This window comes from Ambystoma mexicanum, chromosome 11, assembly GCF_040938575.1.
Source record: "Ambystoma mexicanum isolate Mex_15411 chromosome 11, UKY_AmexF1_1, whole genome shotgun sequence".
Taxonomy (NCBI): domain Eukaryota; kingdom Metazoa; phylum Chordata; class Amphibia; order Caudata; family Ambystomatidae; genus Ambystoma; species Ambystoma mexicanum.
The window spans coordinates 1,294,241,230-1,294,262,152 of record NC_090934.1 but is presented as its reverse complement, the minus strand read 5'-3'; the positions used below and the strand labels follow the sequence as shown (position 1 = coordinate 1,294,262,152).

At 54.5% G+C, this 20,923-nt stretch overlaps 1 protein-coding gene across 2 annotated transcripts in view; it reads right to left on the bottom strand.

The window, feature by feature from the left end:
* The window catches only part of COPS2 (COP9 signalosome subunit 2), a 764,758-nt gene that overhangs the window by 164,372 nt on the left and 579,463 nt on the right, over positions 1-20,923 (bottom strand). For both annotated transcript variants that reach the window (XM_069624784.1, XM_069624783.1), the window contains exon 7: positions 14,655-14,829. In XM_069624784.1, coding sequence (XP_069480885.1) covers positions 14,655-14,829 — 175 coding nt within the window. The remainder of the gene's footprint in view (positions 1-14,654; positions 14,830-20,923) is intronic.

The window sequence follows — 20,923 nt, the reverse complement described above, 5'->3', positions numbered from 1 at the left end:
ACGGAAGGAAGGACCTGAGGGCCCAAAACACTGCACGGAGTTCCAGGACGTTGATATGGAGGGACTTCTCCGTCGGCAGCCAAAGGCCCCTCGCGTGCAGATTTTCGGTGTGCGCTCCCCACCCTTCCAGGGAGGCATCCGTGGTCACTGTCTTCTGGTGGCCCAGGGTCTGGAAGTCCATGCCCGCCGTCAGATGCGCACGGTTGCCCCACCACCGGATCGCTCGTCGGAAGCTCTCGTCGAGTGTGAACCTGTCCTCGAAGCTGCCCGTCGTCTGGATCCAGCGAGCGTCCAGGAACTCCTGTAACAGGCGCATCCGAAGCCTGTACAGGCGGATGAGATAAATGCAAGAAGACATCATTCCGAGGAGGGACTTGATGGACCTCACCCTGGCCGCGTCCGCAACCAGCATCCGCTGCACCTTGCCCAAGATGGCCTTCGTCCTTTCCTCCGACGGAGAGGCCAGAAGCGCCACGGTGTCGAGCTTCGCTCCCAGAAACAGTGCGTCTTGCGCGGGCACCAGGTGGGACTTGGCGTAGTTTATGGAGAATCCCAGGTCCATGAGTAGTTGGACGGTCCTCGCCGTGTGCTCCGCGGCGAGCTCCTTTGTCTTTGCTTGGATGAGCCAGTCGTCCAGGTAGGGGTAGACGTGGATCCCCTCCAGGCGCAGCCGCGCCGACACCGGTGCGAGGCACTTGGTGAACACCCTGGGTGCCGACCTCAATCCGAAGGGAAGGGCTCTGAACTGGTAGTGACGCCCTTGGACCACGAATCTGAGAAACTTTCGGTGTCCGTTTAGGATGGGGATATGGAAGTAGGCATCCTCCAAATCCAATGACGACAGGAAATCGCCCTCCTCCAGTTGACCCAGGACGTGCTGGAGGGTGACCATCCAGAACATCTGTGCCTTGATGAATTTGTTCAGTCGTCGTAGGTCCAGGATGGGACGCCATCCTCCCGTCGTCTTCTTCACGAGGAAGTATCTTGAGTAAACTCCGGAGCCCCGAAGCCTCTTTGGGACGAGCTCGATGGCGCCTTTCTTGAGCATCGCCTTTACCTCCAAGAGAAGTTGAGGGACGTGATGTTCCTTCCTGGCCACGGGGGGGACGCGTGGGCACTTCTTTAGAAACTCGAGCGCGTGACCCTGGGCCAGGGCGTCCAGCACCCAACGGTCGGTGGATATGGACTCCCACACGCTGACGAAGCTCGCCAGTCGGCCTCCCACCGGGGTGCTTCGGTGGGGACCCGACCCCATGGCTGGTTCAGTCCTGCTTCGACGAGGCTTTGCCGCCTTGTCCTCCTTGGCGACGACGGCGGGGTCCGCCCGACTTGCCTCGTCCCCTGTAGGCTTCCTGGGACGACGAACGGGCCGCTTGACGATAGGTGGAAAATCCGCCGCCGGAACCTTTGGAGGCACCCTGCTTGCCTCTACCGCTCCGAAAGGGCGGCCGTCGTTGCTGGAGAACACCAAGAACCCGGGCCGTCTCCTTGTCCGTCTTGATGGCTTGTAGGGAATCGTCCACTGTTTTCCCAAACAGGTTGCTCCCGTCGAACGGCATGTCCAAGACTCTGGTCTGCACGTCCTGACGGAAGTCAGTTGCCTTGAGCGATCCATGCCGTCTAAGGCACACGCTGTTGCCCAACTGGCGAAATCCAGTGTCAGCGATGTCCGTCGATATCATAATGGCGTGGTCCGACGCCACTTCTCCTTCCTGCAAGATCTCTAGGGCCTCCGCCCTCTTGTTGTCTGGTAAGAAGTCCAGCAGGGGGGCAATTTTGTACCACAACTCCCTGTCGTAGCGGGCTACGATAGCCAAGGCGTTGGCAGCCTTAATCGTCGTCGCTGCCGATGAGATGACTCTGCGTCCCATTGTGTCCAAGGTCTTTCCCTCGCCGTCCGGCGGGGAGGTTGACGTAGAGGCCGAGGCCCCCCCCGCTTTCTTCCTGGCTGCCGCGGAGACTGTCATGATCTCTGCTTCCAAAAGATCAGGACTTGCCCGACTCCCTTGGAAGCAGACCCATAACCCCGGTTCCGAGTGCCAGCCAGTCCCAATTGGGACCTTTTGGACCCTGTCCTGGCGCCAGTGGCACCAGGCTCATAAAGATGCCCAGTCCCAGCGCTGGAAGCGTCAGGCTCATAATGCTTGGGTGGACTTACCTGCAACAGACCATGCTGCTTACTTACCTGCCAGTTGAGCCCCTGATCCTCTTCTGTTTGGGACTACTTTTCCTGTTGGGTGGGGCAGGAGCCACTCCCTAGATTCAGAACACTGGAACTCTTCTGGAAAGCAGGAACTCTTTTCTTACCTATGCGAGGCTGTGGAAGGAGACACCTAAGCACTACAGGAGGCTATTTAAACCACACCCGATGGATGAATCTTGCTTTGCGTTATTCTGCATTCTCTGCAGCAGAACGCTCATCGTGTCTTCTGCTTCTGATCCTGGGCCTAAGGGAACAAAGGCTTACCATCCTGGAATCCAGTCTTCAGCAGCACCTGTAAAGACAAAGAAAGAACAGGTTGGCACTACGGTCTTCAGTGGCAGCGCATCTCTTACCTGGTCCATCGGCTGTCACCAACGCCTCGCGCTGCATTCCGGCATCTGAAAGACAAAGGCTTACCTACTCTTCGCATGCTCCGGAGGTCTTCGCACGGCATTCCGGCATCTGAAAGACAAAAGCTTACCAGCTCTTCGCAAGCTCCGAGGCCTTCGGCGCTGCATCCCGCATCTGAAAGACAAAAGAAGGTGCGTTTAAAGACATTGGGCAACTTTATTACTCACGTGCCATTACTCCTTCCCACGCCGAATCCAGTGGGTATTCCAGCACCCTTCAGCTTCTCTAAAGCTCCGAACTTGTACCTGCAAGATAAAAGGGAAAGTTAGTGCGCATCGTGAAGCAGGCTACAAGCGCTTACTTACGTGCTTCCAGGCGCTTCTATTCCTCACGCGGGTTCGATCTCAACTCTCATCCGCCCGCCATCCGCCATCGCCGGAACCCTGCAAAACAAGAGATATCATTACAAAAGACTTTTAAGACATCTGAAGTGCCCAGAACTTACCCTTCGTGCAGTTAACGACGGACAGCAGTCCTCTGAGGTCAAGAGGCCTGCACCCTTATCCAGTGAAGAAACTGGTTACGGCACCCTGCCCCGAGGCAGATGGAGAGCTCGGCGTTCACTTACCTAAGGTGAGGGCGTTAACCTTTGGGGTTCTACAGGAGAAGAGAAAGGGAAGAGGAGAGAGGCACCCAATAACCCCAGTTCATTAATCCCATATTTTCTATCTGCAGACATCTTACTCTTCGAGTCAGACATACAGTGCACAGAGGTGAGGTCCAGCCCAAAGAGCCAACCGTGTGTTACACATCACCTTTGAAGATACGGCATTCACCCAGTCAAGACCGGCGCCTCTGCGGGAATCAGGTGAGGGTTACAGAGACGACCGAGTCCGGGGTCGGCTGTGCCCGAAGGCACAAGGGGGCCGCGTCCGGGACCTGGTGCTTCTTCTCGTACCGATCCCTTCTCGCAGGTGTTGTGGATGGGTTCATGAGGAGGGCGAGACCCTCATCCCAGATATCGTCCAGTAGAGGTACAGCGAGGACCGACTTCCTCTTGGTCTCGCGCCGTTGATAAAGGAAACCTTCCTTCTCTTCTGGGCAGAGCTGGAAAAACTCGGATGCCCTGGCGATCATGGCATGAAACGATCCAATCTCGTCGGGTGGGGAAGCCCGGGGAGGAGGTGACGACGGGAGATCCTCGTCGTAAGCCTCGTCGTCTGTGCCCGTCGCGGCCATGTCAGTCCCCGTATCATCCCCACGGGTCGAGGAGGGCTGAGCAGGGCGCGATGGTTGAAAAGGAGGTGAAGGAAGAATCCTTCTCTTAGGAGGAGGGCTCCCAGAAGGGCCTGGCTCCGGGTCCCCCGTCGGGAGAGGTTCCTCCGTTGGTGGTAACGGCAATCTCGTCCTTATCTCCGAGCATAAGGACTGTATAGCCAACAAAATGGCCACCGAGTTGTCTTGCGGCACTGGTTGAGGGGATTCCGACGGGCGGTCAGGAGCCCCGTCGGCACCCTCGACGTTCTTGTCTCCTACGTCGGGGTCCCTCCCGACGGGCTGGTCTTCTTCCACGCCAACGCCGTGGCTTAAGACTTCAATCAGCTCCTCCTCAGAGGATAAGGCCAAATCCACGACGACCTCCTGCCCCCCCTTTTTCTTCTCTGTCAGAGGTTTCACGGGGGTCCTGTCGATGGGCATGAAAGAGGACTCCCTCCGCGGTGGCAGGGAGACTCTGGGCCCCGAGGTCGCCACCACTGGTGTAGCCTCCACAGGCTGAGCCAGGGCCGCCGCGACTGTCTCGATAGAGGCCTTGGCCGGGTGGATCAAGGCTTTCACCACCTTAGGTGCGCTCACCGCCTTCTCCCAGGGGAGAGGGTCACCGCCTCGCTCCCCCTCCGATGGGGCCTTCGAGCTCGACCGGGGTCTCTCCAGGAGCTTCGCCGGGTGCTCGGCCTTCCTCTTACCCGAGCCAGAGCGTTGGCTCGTGGTTGATGGCGGCGGGGAGGATGCGCCCTGCCTGGCGCCCATAGAGCCTGACCGTTCGGCGCTCCCGGTGCCAGCGGACTCGCGGTGCTTGGCCTTCTGTTAGACCCCCGTCGCCGGGGCGCCCTCAAAGGTCTTAGAAGACCGCTCGGACATATTGCCGAGACGCAGATGGCGGTCCTTCATGGTCCGCTCCGACATATTGCCGCAAAACGCAAAGTCCTTCTCCACGTGCGTCTTGTCCTCATGCAGGCAGTAGAGGCAAAGGGAGTGTTCGTCCTCCTTAAAGACATTCTGAAGCTGGCATCCAGGGCAGACCCTGAACAGCTTTCCGGGCGTCGAGCGTCCCTTCTCCTGGGCCATGATGGAGATGGGCCTGAGAAACTTCTGGAGTCCTCCAAAAGCGTGGCTCGACGAAATCTAAATCCGACACGGGTCCCCGTTGATCGGATAAAGAAACGGTGGAGCTTGAGGCTCTTTTGACCGAAAAAGAGAAAATTTTCCTAAGAAAAAGCGTGAAAAAAGCACTAAAGCTCGAGAGCAATAGCACGAGGATCCCAACACTTGAACGTGCGGTAAAAATCTGAAGGTGGCTGCCAAAGGCGGGGCTTAGAGAGATGGCAGTCATTGGCTGTGGTTAGTATGACGCAGAGATCAGTGATTGGTTACTACTACGAAAGACAGATCAGAAACGAAACTGATACTGATTTTTCTTTACCGAGGATTCCCAGCCTGACGACGGGGAATATTCATGAGCATGTGAATCCATGCCAGACCCCATGCTGGAGAAGGAACAAGTTACTTACCTGTAACTGTTGTTCTCCAGCATGGGTCTGGCATGGATTCACATGCTCATGAATATTCCCCGTCGTCAGGCTGGGAATCCTCGGTAAAGAAAAAAAACCAGTATCAGTTTCGTTTCTGATCTGTCTTTCGTAGTAATAACCAATCACTGGTCTCTGCGTCATACTGACCACAGCCAATGACTGCCCTCTACCTAAGCACCGCCTCTGGCAGCCATCTTCAGATTTGGAAGCACGTGAAGTGGCAGTATGACCAAGTGAAGAGCCGCAGAGGGGTAGGCGGGAGGGTTCGCATGTGAATCCATGCCAGACCCATGCTGGAGAACAACAGTTACAGGTAAGTAACTTGTTCCTTCTCCAGCATGGGGTCTGGCATGGATTCACATGCTCATGAATAAAGAATACATAGCAGTACACACATGCACAACCACGGGAGGTGGCAAAGGCTCAACATTAAGCATCACATCAACTCAACATTAAGCATCTTACCTCCTCACCAGGCTCACCTCAGGCGAACAGGTTGCGCAGCACTGCTTGGCCGACCCTGGACTCCTCCCTGGAATCCCGGTCGACGCAGTAGAATTTCGTGAAGGTGTGCGTCGACCTCCACGTAGCAGCCCTGCATATGTCCAGCAGGGGCACACCAGATAGGAACGCCGTGGTAGCTGCGATCGCTCTGGTGGAATGGGCTCTCGGACGGCCAGGCAGCGGTCGGTTTGCCAACCGGTGACAGTACATGATACAGCCGGAGAGCCATCTGGAGATGGAAGCCTTCGAGAGAGCCTTCCCCTGATTGACAGGTCCAAAGTTCACAAAGAGTTGTGACGTCTTCCGAAAACCTTTCGTGCGGTCCACGTAGAACTTTAGCGCTCTAGCTACATCCAGCGAGTGCAAAGTCCTCTCAGCCGGCGACGAAGGCGACGGGAAGAACACAGGTAACACCAAGGGTTCGTTGAGATGAAAGTCCGACGGTACCTTGGGCATGAAGGAGGGGTGCGTCCTGAGCACTACCCTCGTGTCGTGGAAAGTCAAGTACGGGGCCTTGCAGGAAAGGGCCTGGATCTCTCCCACTCGTCGTGCGGAGGTGATGGCCACGAGAAAAGCTGTTTTCCACGATAGAAACTTCAACGGGGCCGAGTGCAGAGGCTCGAACGGAGGTCCCATGAGTTTGGTCAGCACCACGTTGAGCTCCCACGCCGGGGCCGGAGCCTTCACCGGCGGGAACGATCTGAACAGTCCCTTCATAAACTCTTTCACCAGACGATGAGACCACAAGGACGTCCGGCCCGTGGTTCTGGTGTATCGGGAGATCGCAGCAAGATGAATCTTGATGGACGCGTGAGCCAGACCAGCTTTGGCCAGCGTCAGCAGGTACGGCAGCACTTGGGGAGCCGTAATCCGTAGAGGGTTAATCTTCTGTGCGTGGCACCAGACAGAGAACCTCTTCCATTTGTGTCCGTAGCATTTAAGAGTCGAGGACGCCCTGGCCTTTGCAAGAACCTCTCTGCAATCGGCCGGTATGTCGTATCCTCCAAACTCTAGCGCTGCAGGAGCCAGGCCTGCAAGTTCAGCGACTTCGGGTCGTGGTGGAGGATGGCGCCTCCTTCCCTGGAGAGTAGATCCGCGTCCGCCGGCAGCTTGATTGGCGGGGACGCCGACAAGTCCAGAAGGTCCGGGAACCATATCTGCCTCGGCCACGCAGGTGCGACGAGGATCATCCTGCACCGTGACCTCTTGAGCTGGTTGACGAGCCGGATTAGCAGAGGCAAGGGAGGGAACGCGTAGAGGAACAGGCCCTCCCAGGGGAACGAGAAAGCATCGCCCATGCTCCTCGTCTGGGGAAACCTGCTGGCGAACCTCCGGCACTTGGTGTTCGTCGCCGTCGCGAACAGGTCGATCTGGGGTGTGCCCCACCGTCGGAAGAGGCGATCCACCAGATCCTGCCGTAGTTCCCACTCGTGGCACGAGCGCAGCTCCCTGCTGAGTGAGTCGGCGATGGTGTTTTTTATCCCTGCCAGATGAAACGCCACCAGAAGAATCCCTTGGGCGACGGCCCAATGCCACAGGTCCTGCGCCTCCTTGGACAGCGCTGGGGACCTGGTTCCGCCCTGTTTCCTGATGTAAAACATGGTGGTGGTGTTGTCGGTGAAGATCCTCACCACCTTGCCCTTGAGGGACGGAAGGAAGGACCTGAGGGCCCAAAACACTGCACGGAGCTCCAGGACGTTGATATGCAGGGACTTCTCCGTCGGGAGCCAGAGTCCCCTTGCGTGCAGATTTTCGGTGTGCGCTCCCCACCCTTCTAGGGAGGCATCCGTGGTCACAGTCACCTGGTGGGCTGGGGTCTGGAAGTCCATGCCCGCCGTCAGATGCGCGCGGGTGCCCCACCACCGTATCGCTTGTCGGAAACTCTCGTCGAGCTTGATCCTTTCCTCGAAGCTGCCCGTCGTCTGGATCCAGCGCGCATCCAGGAACTCTTGCAACGGGCGCATCCGGAGCCTGCACATGGGAATGAGGTAGATGCAGGAAGACATCATCCCGAGGAGGGACTTGATGGACCTCACCTTGGCCGCGTCGGCCACCAACATCCGTTGCACCTTGCCCAAGATGGTCCTGGTCCTCTCCTCCGACGGGGAGGCCAGAAGGGACACTGTGTCGAGCCTCGCTCCCAGAAACAGTGCGACTTGCGCGGGCACCAGGTGGGATTTGGCGTAGTTCACGGAGAATCCCAGGTCCGTGAGGAGTTGGACGGTCCTTGCCGTGTGGACCACGGCGAGCTCCCTCGTCTTGGCGCGGATGAGCCAGTCGTCCAGGTAGGGGTAGACGTGAATCCCCTCGCGGCGCAGCTGCGCCGCCACCGGTGCGAGGCACTTGGTGAAAACCCTGGGTGCCGACCGTAGTCCGAAGGGAAGGGCTTTGAACTGGTAATGACGCCCTTGGACCACGAATCTGAGGAATTTTCGGTGCCCCTTTAGGATGGGAATGTGGAAGTAGGCATCCTCCAAATCCAACGATGATAGGAAGTCTCCTTCCTCCAGCTGACCCAGGACGTGCTGGAGGGTGACCATCCGGAACTTCTGCGCCTTGATGAACTTGTTCAGGCGTCGCAGGTCCAGGATGGGGCGCCATCCTCCCGTCTTCTTCTTCACGAGGAAGTAACGCGAGTAGACTCCGGAGCCCCGAAGCCTCTTTGGGACGAGGTCGATGGCGCCCTTTCTGAGCATCGCCTTTACCTCCAGGAGAAGTTGAGGGACGTGAAGTTCTTTCCTGGCCACGGGGGGGACGCGCGGGCACCTTCTTTGAAACTCGAGCGCGTGGCCCCGGGCCAGGGCGTCCAGCACCCAACGGTCGGTGGAGATGGACTCCCACACGCTGACGAAGCCCGCCAGCCGGCCTCCCACCGGGGTGCTTCGGTGGGGGCCCGACCCCACGGCCGGTTCAATCCTGCTTGGACGCGGCCTTGCCGCCTTGGCCTCCTTGGCGACGACGGCGGGGTCCGCCAGACTTGCCTCGTCCTCTGTAGGCCTCTTGCGACGACGAGCGGGCCGCTTGACGGTAGGAAGCGAAACCGCCGCCGGAACCTTTGGAGGCGCCCTTGCCTCCGCCGCTCCGAAAGGGCGTCCGCCGTTGCTGCAGTACTCCAAGGGCCCGGGCCGTCTCAGTATCCGCCTTGATGGCCTGAAGGGAATCGTCCACTGTCTTCCCAAACAGGTTGTTCCCGTCGAAGGGCATGTCCAGGACCCTGGTCTGGACGTCCTGCCGAAAGTCCGTAGCCTTGAGCCATCCGCGACGTCGAAGGCAAACGCCGAAGGCAAACGCCGTTGCCCATCTGGCGGAACCCAGTGTCGGCAATGTCCGTCGCCACGGTGATGGCGTGGTCCGAGGCCACCTCACCTTCCTGCAGGATCTCAAGGGCCTCCGCCCTCTTGTCGTCCGGCAGAAAATCCAGCAGGGGAGCTATCTTGTACCAGAGTTCCCTGTCGTAGCGGGCCACGATAGCCAAGGCGTTGGCCGCTTTAATCGTCGTCGCCGCCGACGAGATGACTCTGCGTCCCATGGCATCCAATTTCTTTCCCTCGCTGTCCGGCGGGGAAGTCGACGTGGAGGCCGCACCCCCCCCCCCCCGCTTTCTTCCTGGCTGCCGCGGAGACGACGGAGTCCGGGGTAGGCTGCGCCCGGAGGCATAGGGGGGCCGAGTCCGGGACCCGGTACTTTTTCTCGTACCGGTCTCTTTTCGCTGGCGTCGTGGAAGGTTTCTTGAGGAGGGAAAGGCCCTCATCCCAAATGTCGTCCAACAGAGGCACTGCGAGGACCGTCTTCCTCTTGGCCTCGCGCCGTTGGTAAAGGAAGCCTTCCTTTTTCTTCTCCTCAGGGCAGAGTTGGAAAAGCTCGGATGCCCTGGCGATCATTGAGTGGAACGATCCAATCTCGTCGGGCGGAGAAGCCCTGGTGGGAGGCGACAACGGAAAATCCTCGTCGTATGCCTCGTCGTCCGTACCCGTCGCTGCCGTGTCAGTCCCCGTATCATCCCCTCGGGTGGACGGGGAGGAGGGCTGGACGGGGCGCGACGGTTGAAAAGGAGGCGGTGGATGGATCCTTCTTTTCTTGGTAGGGGGAACACCAGAAGGTCCCGGTTCTGGATCCCCCGACGGGAGAGGTTCCTCCGTCGGTAACGGAAGTCTCGTCCTTATCTCGGAGCATAAGGACTGTATAGCCAACAAAATGGCCGCTGAGTTGTCTTGCGGCGCTGGCAGAGGGGAATCCGACGGGCGAGCAGGGGCCCCGTCGGTATCCTCGACGATGTCGTCGTCGTCACCTGCGTCGGGGCCCATTCCGACGGGCTGGTCTTGTTCCACGCCTAGGCCGTGGCTTAAGACCTCGATCAGTTCCTCTTCTGAGGTTGAGGCCGAATCTACGACGACGCCCTGCCCCCCCTTCTTCCCCACGGAGGGTTTCACGGGGGTCCTATCGATGGGCACGAAAGAAGACTCCCTCCGAGGAGGCAGGGAGATTCTGGGCCCCGAGGCCGCCACCACTGGTGCAGCCTCCACAGGCTGGGCCAGGGCCGCCGCGACCGTTTCGATAGAGGGCTTGGTCGAATGGATCAAGGCCTTCACCACCTTAGGTGCGCTCACCGCCTTATCCTTGAGGGAGGGGGCACTGCCACGCTCCTCCTCTGCCTTAGAGCTCGACCGGGGTCTCTCCAGGAGCTTCGCCGGGTGCTCGGCCTTCCTCTTACCCGACCCAGAGCGTTGGCTCGTGGTTGATGGTGCCGGGGAGGGTGCGCCCTGCCTGGCGCCCGTAGAGCCCGACCGTTCGGCGCTCCCGGTGCCAGCGGACTCGCGGTGCTTGGCCTTATGTTGGGCCCCCGTCGCCGGGGCGCCCTCAAAGGTCTTAGAAGACCGCTCAGATTTCTTCTTCTTCTCGCCAGACGGGCTCTTACCCTCCAGCCAGCTGGCGAGACGTTGATGGCGGTCCTTCATGGTCCGTTCCGACATGTTGCCGCAAAACGCACAGTCCTTCTCCACGTGCGTCTTGTCCCCATGAAGGCAGTAAAGGCAGAAAGAGTGTTCGTCCTCCTTGAAGACGTTCTGCAGCTGGCATCCAGGGCAGGCCCTGAACAGCTTTCCGGGCGTCGAGCTTCCCTTCTCCTGGGCCATCTCCGAGACCGGGCCTGAGAAGCTTCTGGAGTCCTCCGAAGCGTAGCTCGACGAAATCTTCACCCTTGAGGGGCACAGATGAATCCGACACGGGTCCCCGTTGATCGGATGTAGGATCGGTGGAGCTTGAGGCTCTTTTGACCGAAAGAATCGAAGTTTTTTGTGAAAAAGCGCGAAAAAAAGCACTAACGCTCGAGAGCAATAGCACGAGGATCCCAACACATGAACGTGCGGTAAAAATCTGAAGATGGCTGCCAGAGGCGGTGCTTAGGTAGAGGGCAGTCATTGGCTGTGGTCAGTATGACGCAGAGACCAGTGATTGGTTATTACTACGAAAGACAGATCAGAAACGAAACTGATACTGGTTTTTTTTCTTTACCGAGGATTCCCAGCCTGACGACGGGGAATATTCATGAGCATGTGAATCCATGCCAGACCCCATGCTGGAGAAAAGGAAAAAAACAATCTTGATGATCTGCAGCTCAACAAACTACTCTGTGTAAGCCTCTTGCCCTTAACCGTCATGCACACTTAAATATCTATACAACATGTGAAAAAACAGGCAGTTAAAACAAGAGTTCAGTTTGTCTATTAACAGCAATATCACAATTTTAATGACCTATAGACCAAACTAAATGTATCCCATTTTTATGTGTAATATAACGAGACCGTTTAAAAAACACATAAGTCGCATGTCAAATTTGTTAGTGAAGACCAAAATAGCAATCACCCTCTAGCGTCAGCCCCTGTGGTTCACAAGGGGACCTGACCGAGAGTAAAGCAAAACTGTGTAACCTTGGTAGTACCCTTACCCTCCTCAGTTTTTAGTCTACCGGTTTCAGTGATTTTTGTAGTTTCACTCACTTCCTTCGGGACAGTCTTCGTTACCCGACGTGGTTTATTCGCTAGCATCTGGAATCTAATGGACAGGGGCTGGGCTTCTTGTCCCACCTTCCTTTACTGCCATGTGTGAATTAAAAGCAGGTGGCCCTCTTTTGCTTCTTTAGATTACTGATCTGCAGCAATCCATCTTGCAGAGCCAGCTGGGTCACTAAATACGCTGGGGGTACCTACTCCCATCGGATCTGGCTAATCGGGTCTACTTTGTGGTATCAATTTTTCAACTGCCTGACGGTTTTACCTGCTGTTCAGAGGGCGGGCTGTATGGCCTCTATGACTTTCTCAGCCTATGCAATTTTTGTGTTGTTCTGCAGGCTTCTCATAATCGCCCCAACGGTTGCCGCCGACCGTAGCAGAGAGTACACACGGTGCACGTTCAATCTGTTTTCTTTTTCAAATCGAGAAGGACAGGGCCCCTTCATACTTATGTTCCCCTTCAGGGGTAGCAGGAATGTAATATTTGTGACTGTCTTTCATGGTGTTTTTCTGTCAAAGTGTTATCTATTTGCTTTTTCTACAGGTGTTTTGATGCCTACCGAATCATCCGTCGAGTGTGTTTTACGCACGCCTACTGCCGCTGGTTGTTCTTTGTGGCCTTGTGGTAAATGGGGTTGCGGAATCCCAGCAGGCTTTTTCAGAGCTTAGTCGGTAGGCCACGAAGCGCCTTCTGCTGACATGCAGCCTTCTTTTGACAGCTCTGTCAAAGAACAGTCTGGGGTTGTGTGCTTGTGTGTGCGCGCTTGTGTGTGCGTGCACATGCTTGCGTGTGTGCTTGTACGTTTGTGTGTGCATGTATGTGTGCTTGCGTGTGTGCATGTGCATGTGCTTGTGTGTCCTTATCGCCAGAGGCTCTCCCCCATAGCAGCAAGCTGCAACTGTCTTTCAGGGCTGGGGACTGATGCCCGGGAGCCTGATGGTGCCCTTGGGAGGTCTTCAGGTTCCGAACCAGAACAGTGATTGCCCTCGCATTCCGGATTTGACTTGACATTAGCAGCAGTTTCTGACTTGGCCATCAGAGCATGTACCGCCCACCGCTTAGTGCGACGTTCCATTAGTGTTTACAGGGCGTGCAACAGGTCTCTTGGTGATCGAGAAAGGCAGTGGTTACATACTCAATGTCCTTCCATGGATATTTTCTGTTGCAGTTGGGACAGAATTTAAATTGAGTTCGCTCCATGGTGGGTGTAGATATTTATGGCATCAAGACAGAAGCAGTAATTAGAAGAAATGGAGGTACGCATTCTTTGTTGCAAAGGAATCATTCCCTCCCACCCCCCACTCCCCCTACTGCTAGGCCAAAGCCTGGTGTAGGCCGAAGTCTGTCGCCGAACGATTGTCTGGTCCGGCAGTCAAAGTTGGTCATCCGTTGAGATGATCGTCCAGTGGGAACCGTCGAAATATTGATAAAAAGGTACAACCCAGAAAGTAGCGTAGCTACAGGACTCTGCGAGAATACAGCTAACCACAATGGCGGAAATCAATAATCTGAGGGAACTTGGCGCGTGAGGTATCATGGGTACAGTGGACGTCGCCATCGATAAGATTACAAGCATGCCCAATCGACGTCCCTTTTCAAATTTGGAAAACTTCATGTGCATTACTCTGTGACTAGCACTAGATGTCAGCCTAGGCAAAGCATGCGATTCTACGCAGATCCACATGCCCCAGAAATCTGTTTTATAGTAAGTGTACGTGTGTCACCATATTTGACCAGAGGTTTTACTTGTTTCCTGTGCATTTTAAAGGCCTAATAAATCATTGTATATTTGTGTGCTTAACTGTCCAACTGGAATTATTGGTGGTGTTCTGTGTAGACTCATTGTTGTCCTAGACCACTCTCTCAGCCCTACTTCGACCAAACTTGGCTGCTCTGCTAGTTTACCTTGATTGGGTAGGTTTAGATCTCAGTGGCGCCCTTGTCCACAATTAGAGACTGACCTCCCACAATTCACATCAGGGTTGATTTTGAAAATCCTTCTTTAGAACTTAACAGTTGCAGAGGGTGCTATGACCAGCACAATGAACAGGCAAAGACAATTTGTCAGCCTGTTTTTACCCTCTGGGTAGTTTACTGAAGATTCAATAAACAGAAGGGAAAGACCAGTCTGCCTTTTACCCCATCTCAAATATGAAACCTGGCAGCATCTCTGCACACAAACTATTTAACTGGGCAGAGATACGTAAATCATTATGAATTCAACCTACATTTTACACCATTAAAAATCATGCATAATCCATAGGGAATTGTAATGCCTACTGGCATGCACGTGCATGACAACCAGTATTACTGCTTTTCCGATGGGGTTGTAAAAAGGCAAGAGGACCCTGTGACTGCCCCAAGTTCCTTAAATTTCTGTTGCAGTGTACAAAAAGTATCAAAATTCCATGGAAGGGTTGTAGACACAGCTTGTGCTCACAGTCTGTTTTGTGGAACTAAGAGTTCATTTACAATAACGCTGCATCTATTTAGCCTGAGACTGGACACCTTTTATAAAAGACCATAAATACTATGGTTGCAACCATTCTGGTGCCATTACAATTCATGGTAATTGAAGTTATTCTAGCAAATGAATAATCAACATGCCACCCAATGCATGCTATTTGTTAGCCTTGACTGACAGGGTATTAACTAGCCTCATTTCTGCAACCTAAAGCTTGTCATGAATAGTTATTTCTTAAACAAAAATAAAAACATTTATTCATAAGCAGAAAACATTTTCTTTAAACATTAATGCATCAAACAGATCTACTGACCTCTAATAACCCCCATAATGAGTGGATGAGGGATTGCAGACTTAATGTGCAAGGACTGCTCATATAGTGCTTTAAGTTTTTTGTTATTTTTCTGTGCTGTGTACATCTGAATTTCCAATGCGTAGATTTCTAAAAGCTGCGTGCCCTTTTTCAGATCATCTTCTCCGTCGTCGGTCTGGGAAAGCGGAAAATAAAGAATGAACTCTATGGGGTAAGCCATCTCATCTCAAAAGGTACACTGTTTGCATTATACACATTTGAAAAGATACTGGTCTCAGACCACTAGGTCTTATGTGCTCCAAGTAACATGCGTTTCTGATTGAGACATACATAATAGTTCACAGCACTAGAGAATCATGGAGAAAGGGGAAAATTCACACTTGTAGCACCCATGGCATTCATGTGCTACTAAAAGTATACTCATTTGGGGTAACTAATAATTACACACAGGCTTTGATTGCTTCGGATATACATTAAGCACAGGATGATCTACAAGTGGTGCCTAGTATTGTTGCTCGCGTATGGTCCAGAAAGCATCCCATGCTCTTCAGGATCTGAAGAAGGACACTAGTGTGCTGAGTAGAAGACATCAGGGCAGAATGGAGCTTGGACATCTGGGGGTCAAAAAAGTGTAGTTGACTGATAGAATCTCCTCTCTGCCCCTCTGACAGACCTCTAAGTGGAGAGTTCAAGTCAGGCAACAAACACAGGGCTGTTAGAATGGGGAACAGGCACATTTCTGATTGAGGGTAATTTTAGGCGAGTACCAGGACCATCTCCTTTTATTTGGAGAGTGACCCCCCCCACAACGCCCCCGGATGCAGAAATTAATAGTTACTCACCGTAGTGACTAACTTACACTTAGTCCATAGTTTCCTTTCCTCCATACTACACGGGCGGCCCCCGCTAGGGACGGGAGACGGAACCTTTTTCACAAGAAAACACCTTCTTCCCCTTTAAATTGAGAGGCACGCAGGGGCGTGGCCCTTGGAGCATGCACTCCCCTGACTCTGCCCACCGGTGCCACTCCTCAGTCCCCATTGACGCGTCGACAATATTGAACATTGCCTAATGACACAAGTATTAAGAGGGAGGATGGTGGGACGTATAGATGGAAGGGGATTATGGACTAATAGTCACTGCAGTGAGTAACAATTACTCTTACATCCCATCCCCTTTCCTCCATACTGCCTGGGCATTTACAACTGAATGTAGCCCCAGGGTGGAGAGGAGACCCTCCTTAAGAAAACAGATTCCTTATAACCGCCTGTCCGAAAGCTGCGTCTGACTTAGAGCCAACGTACAAACAGTAGTGCTTAAAGAAAGCAGAAGGGGTGGCCCAGGTGGCCGCCTTCCTGATGACCTGCCACAGCACCTGCCGCTGGAATGCGGTGGCCGTGGCCTTGGCTCGGACAGCGTGGGCATGCATGTTAGATGGAAGTGGTTTGTGCTACCCCTCAAAGGCCTCCTTGATGGCCAAAACCATCCACCTTGATATAGAGACCTTGGATGCCTGAAAACCGGGCCTTGACCCCCCCCCACTCCCCTGCCCGAAGGTGACAAACAGAGCGTCCGACTTGCGGAAAGCCCTTGGTCCTGTCCAGACAATTTCAGAACACGTCTGACATCCAGACAGTGCAAGACCCTCTGAGCATCGTCTTTAGGGTCGGCAAAAACTGTAGGTAAGACCATCTCCTCATTTAGATGGAAAGCGGAGGCTTCCCTAGGTAGGAGCGTGGGGTGTGTTCTCAGGACCACCTTGTCCTTGTGAAACGTAATATAGGGTTCTGAAGCCACCAGTGCCTGGATCTCGCTGACTGTGCAAGCAGAGGTGAGGCCCACCAACAGAGCCGTTTTAATGGTGACCAGCCTGATGTCTGCGGACGCCATTGGCTCGAACGATTTGTGCGCCAAGGCGCCCAACATTACATTGAGGTACCACAGAGGGTGTGGTTTTTTGATGGGCAAGATGGGCCTGGCGAGGCCCGCCAAATATCTCTTGACAACAGGGTTGGAAGAGGAGAAGACCACCTCCTCCGAATTCCTGTAGGCTCCTATGGCTGCCAAATCTGTGCGGCATGTATCCACCTGCACGCCCTAAGTAAGAAAGGTGTGCAGAGAAGGAGAGAACATCATCCAACGTGCACGCAATGAGGTCGATCTCTTTAGAGTCTGCCCAGTGACAGAACCTAGTCCATTTACTCTTGCACTGGCTGCTAGTAGCCTTGCTCCTAGCACCCCAAATGATTTCTAGGTTAGCCTGTGATAGATCCAGGTGTTTCAACGTGACCTGCACAGGAACCACGCTGCAAGGGATCATTTTTGTGGAGCGGGGTGGATGACCCTTCCCCCTGCTGCACAAGAAGATGAGCTGGGCCCATCGGCAGGTGAATGGGAGGCCTGTCCAAGAGGCTGAGAACCTCTGAGAACCATGGTCTCGCCGGACACCATATAACTACCAGAATGATGCCGAGGTGAAGAGATTCCTTTATATTGCAAATCACTCTGTGGACCAGGGGTGTGGGAGGGAAGGCATATGCGGTCATGCCATTCCACTGTATCTAGAATGTGTCGCCCAGGGAGCCAGAGCCCTGCCCCTGCCAAGATAGGAATTGCTAGCACTTCTTGTCCCAGGAGGCGGAGAGATCCACCTGAGGATGCCCCCCATCTGCTGAAGATCTCCAGCAGCACCCGATAGTTAAGTTGCCACTCGTAATTGTCCGCTCCCAGTCTGCTGAGCCTGTCCGCCTCTAGGTTGGACTTGCCCGGAAGGTGGATGGCCATCAGGTAGATGTTCTCCAGGGCCCATTCCCACATGCTGATCGCTAGGCTGCACAGTGGATGGGACCTGGTACCCCCCTGCTTGTTGACATAGTACATGCTGGTGGAGTTGTCGTTCTGAGAGCTGGCCAGATGGCTTTCAGCTCCAGCTAGTTGATATGAGACTCTTGCTCCTGCAGGGACCAGACTCCATGGACACTGTGGTTGTCCAGAGTGTCCCCTGCAGCGTTCCAGGGAGGAATCTGTGGTGATGGTGACGTGCAGGGCCGGCTGACGGAAGGGCTTGCCCGTCCGCAGGTTGCAGTCCCTGGAACACCATGAGAGGTCCAGGTGGGGAGGAGGAATGCTGACGAGCTCCGCTTGGGAGCCCTGCTCCCGATTCCATGAGACTGCGAAGTGCAGCTGTAATCTCCACATCTCGAGTCTTGTGTGGGTTACAGCTAGTAGGACCGCTGCCATGATACCCAATAGTTGTTGGTACCAGCAGGCCGAGGTCACTTCTCAGGTGAGGAGCGAGTAGTGGCCTTCTTGATGGCCTTGACCTTATCCTCCCAGGGGAGAATTCTCTCAGAGCTTGAGTCCCATATGAGGCCCAGAAAGGTCAGTCTCTGCGTAGGCTGCAGCTGAGACTTCCTGAGGTTTATCGAAAACACCCGCTCGTGGAGTGTGATCATAAGGGTGGAGGAAGTGTGATGAACCGCCTCTGGAGATAGTCGTCCAGGTACGGGTAGACGTGGTGGCCCTGAGGCGGGATGCCACTGCATTCATGAGCCTGGTAAATACCCTGGGAGCTGAATTGAGGCCGAAGGGTAGCACCTTGTATTGGAAATGGCAGCCCTTGATCCTGAATCACAGAAAGGAGCAATGCGGCTGCCAAATCGTGGCGTGTAGATAAGCGTCCTTCAGATCCAGGGAGCACATCCAATCTCCACTGCACAATGTCTCCACAATGAGTGCTGGCGTAACCATCTTGAATTTTTTTAAGAGGGTTGGAGAGGTCCAACACAACTCTCAGGCCAGCATGAGTTTTCTTTTGTAAGGCGACAATCCTGGAGTAGAAGCCCAATCCTCGCTTTCACTGCCTGGCTCTCGACGAGCGACTGAATTTCCGCCAACAGAGTTGCTGTCCCAATCTGTGGGAGTGGAGGCGGGGAGGGAGGAGAGGAAGGGATCGGTAAGCGGTACCCCATGAATACAACAGAGAGGATCCAGAGGTCCGCAAACTTCTGACACCAAAACTGTATGTGAAGGGCAAGCCTGCCCCCAACAGAGACACGTGGACCCAAAGGGACACGTCATGCCTTCTTTTCCTCTGAGGCTGCTGCAGAGGATGGGGACTAAAAAAGCCCTTGCCCCCCCCTCTCCCTACTCCCCTTTTGTTGTTTGCGCCTGTGCCGACTCGAAGAATGGCCAGGCTGCCTGGACCTCTGTTCTTGGAAGCCGCGGAACACCCCGAATGCTCGCCCCTTGTCGCAGGGTTGATGTGACTAGGTGTATGCCCTGGGCATGGCCTTCGTAAGGATAAAGACTTTGCAGTTTGCAAACTCTTTCTTTTTATCTAGCTCCTCATCAGTGGTGAGTGAAAGAGGTCCCCACCCTCGAATGGAAGGTCCAATATGCGTTCCTGGACATCTGGGTTAAATTTAGTAGCCCGCACGTAGCCAGGCAGTCCTCATGTACGTGGCGATGCATATGGCCCGGCCAGAGGACTCAATGTGGGCCACAGTGGACTCCATGATGTCGGCGCCACCATTTTAGCCTTTGCCTTTGCCTTTATCCTTTGCCAGTGTCGCCTTGAAACGTGACTGGCTCTGCACCAGAAGTTCTGGAATGATTTCCCGCCAAAGTCTCTGGTTAACGGCTGCCAGCATGGCATCGGCGTTGGATTGACGAAGATGCAGCAAAGCGTTGGAATAAAGCTTCTTCCCGTACGCCTCCAAGATCATCTCCTTGCCTAGCAGCGCTGAGCATGAGGTGGCCGGGCACAACTGAGGCTTTGAGTACAGTGACACTGCAGCCATCGCCAAAGAGTGCGGTTGAGGGTGGGCCGACAGCAAGAGTGGATCCCCCTCCATTTGCCTATACTTGGCGTTCAGGCACCAATTGACAGGCGTGGCAGAATGGGGTTTGAGCCACCCCTTTTTGGCCAAGGTGACAATGTCCTTCTGCATCAGGATCCCCGTTTTAACCACGGGGCGTAGAGTGAGGACCTCAGCAAGCACCTCCGCCTCCGCTTGTTCGACTTCGGGTTGAGGAAGGCCCAAGCACTCTGCCAGACCTGTGAGTCGTTCGTGGAAGGCCTTGGTTGACGATGCTGTGTCAGGGTATTCTTAGTCTGTGTCCACCAGGGCGTCCGGCTGGTCCGGAGCGGGTGCAGGAGTGCTGGGCGCCAAGGGCTGAGGTGCGGAGACCGGAGGCTGCCGCGGTGGCTGGTATGAAACCGCTTCAACTATGGGAGGCAGGGGAGCCGGAATTGAAGGAGGCGGAATGGGCAGCAGAGGCTGCAGGGGGGCCTGCAGAGCTGGAGCCATAGGAGGAATGAATGCAGGCGGATGGGCCAGCGGGAGCATGTCCCTGATCACATCCTTAAGGATGGCCCCCATCTGCAGAGATCTCATGAGAGTGAGGAACTTTTCAAAGAACCTGTCCTTGCAGGCCGGTGGGGTGGCAGGTGATGTTGACGCGGTATTGGGCAGCTGCTGGAGCCGGTGCGTACTCTGTCCAGCTGGTTGCCGGGTAAATGTGCCCTCCGATGCTGATGGATAAGCTGTAGGCCACGCACCTGGTTGACACAAGTCCCACCTTGTAACTCGTTCTCCCACCTGCTCCGTTCCTTGGGGTTCATTATTAAATTATTTATTTGTTCTTGATTCCATTATATCAATAACAGAACCTTTACAAAAACACAGTATCACATGAACATTACCTTATATACATATCAAAAAGAGGGATAAGAACAACATTCAGTAAAATGTAATAATAGAAACTTTTTTTAAACTTTTAAAAAACTTGGTTAAAGAGTTAAGCACTAATAGTTCATATTATTATTATTTGTCCATATATCCATGCATCGTGGCTGATAGTACAAATCTGGTAAAATGGTGTGTGATTTCTTATATGAAAAAAGACCTGTTGGACCACCAGGGGGCGCAGACATGCAGGCAGCCTAAGCCCGTGTCTCCCTCTCCAGCGACAACGAATGCTGAACAAATTCGCCTAAGAAAGACCAAACGCAACGCGAAAAGTGTACGGGACCGAACATGAACAATTAGGGACGAAGCGGAGGAAGTCTGGAGAAGAATCGTAAGCATCTTCCCGGTAAACGCGGTCCCGGAAGAAAAACGCTCGAAGCCGTCACACCAACAACAAAGATGGCGGCCGACTAATCGAAGCCGAGGATTCAGAACATCCCGAGGCGGGCGAGAGCGAAGTGCCCTGCAGCCACGAGCCACAAACCGGCCGCAGCAGAAGAAACGCAAGGGATACCC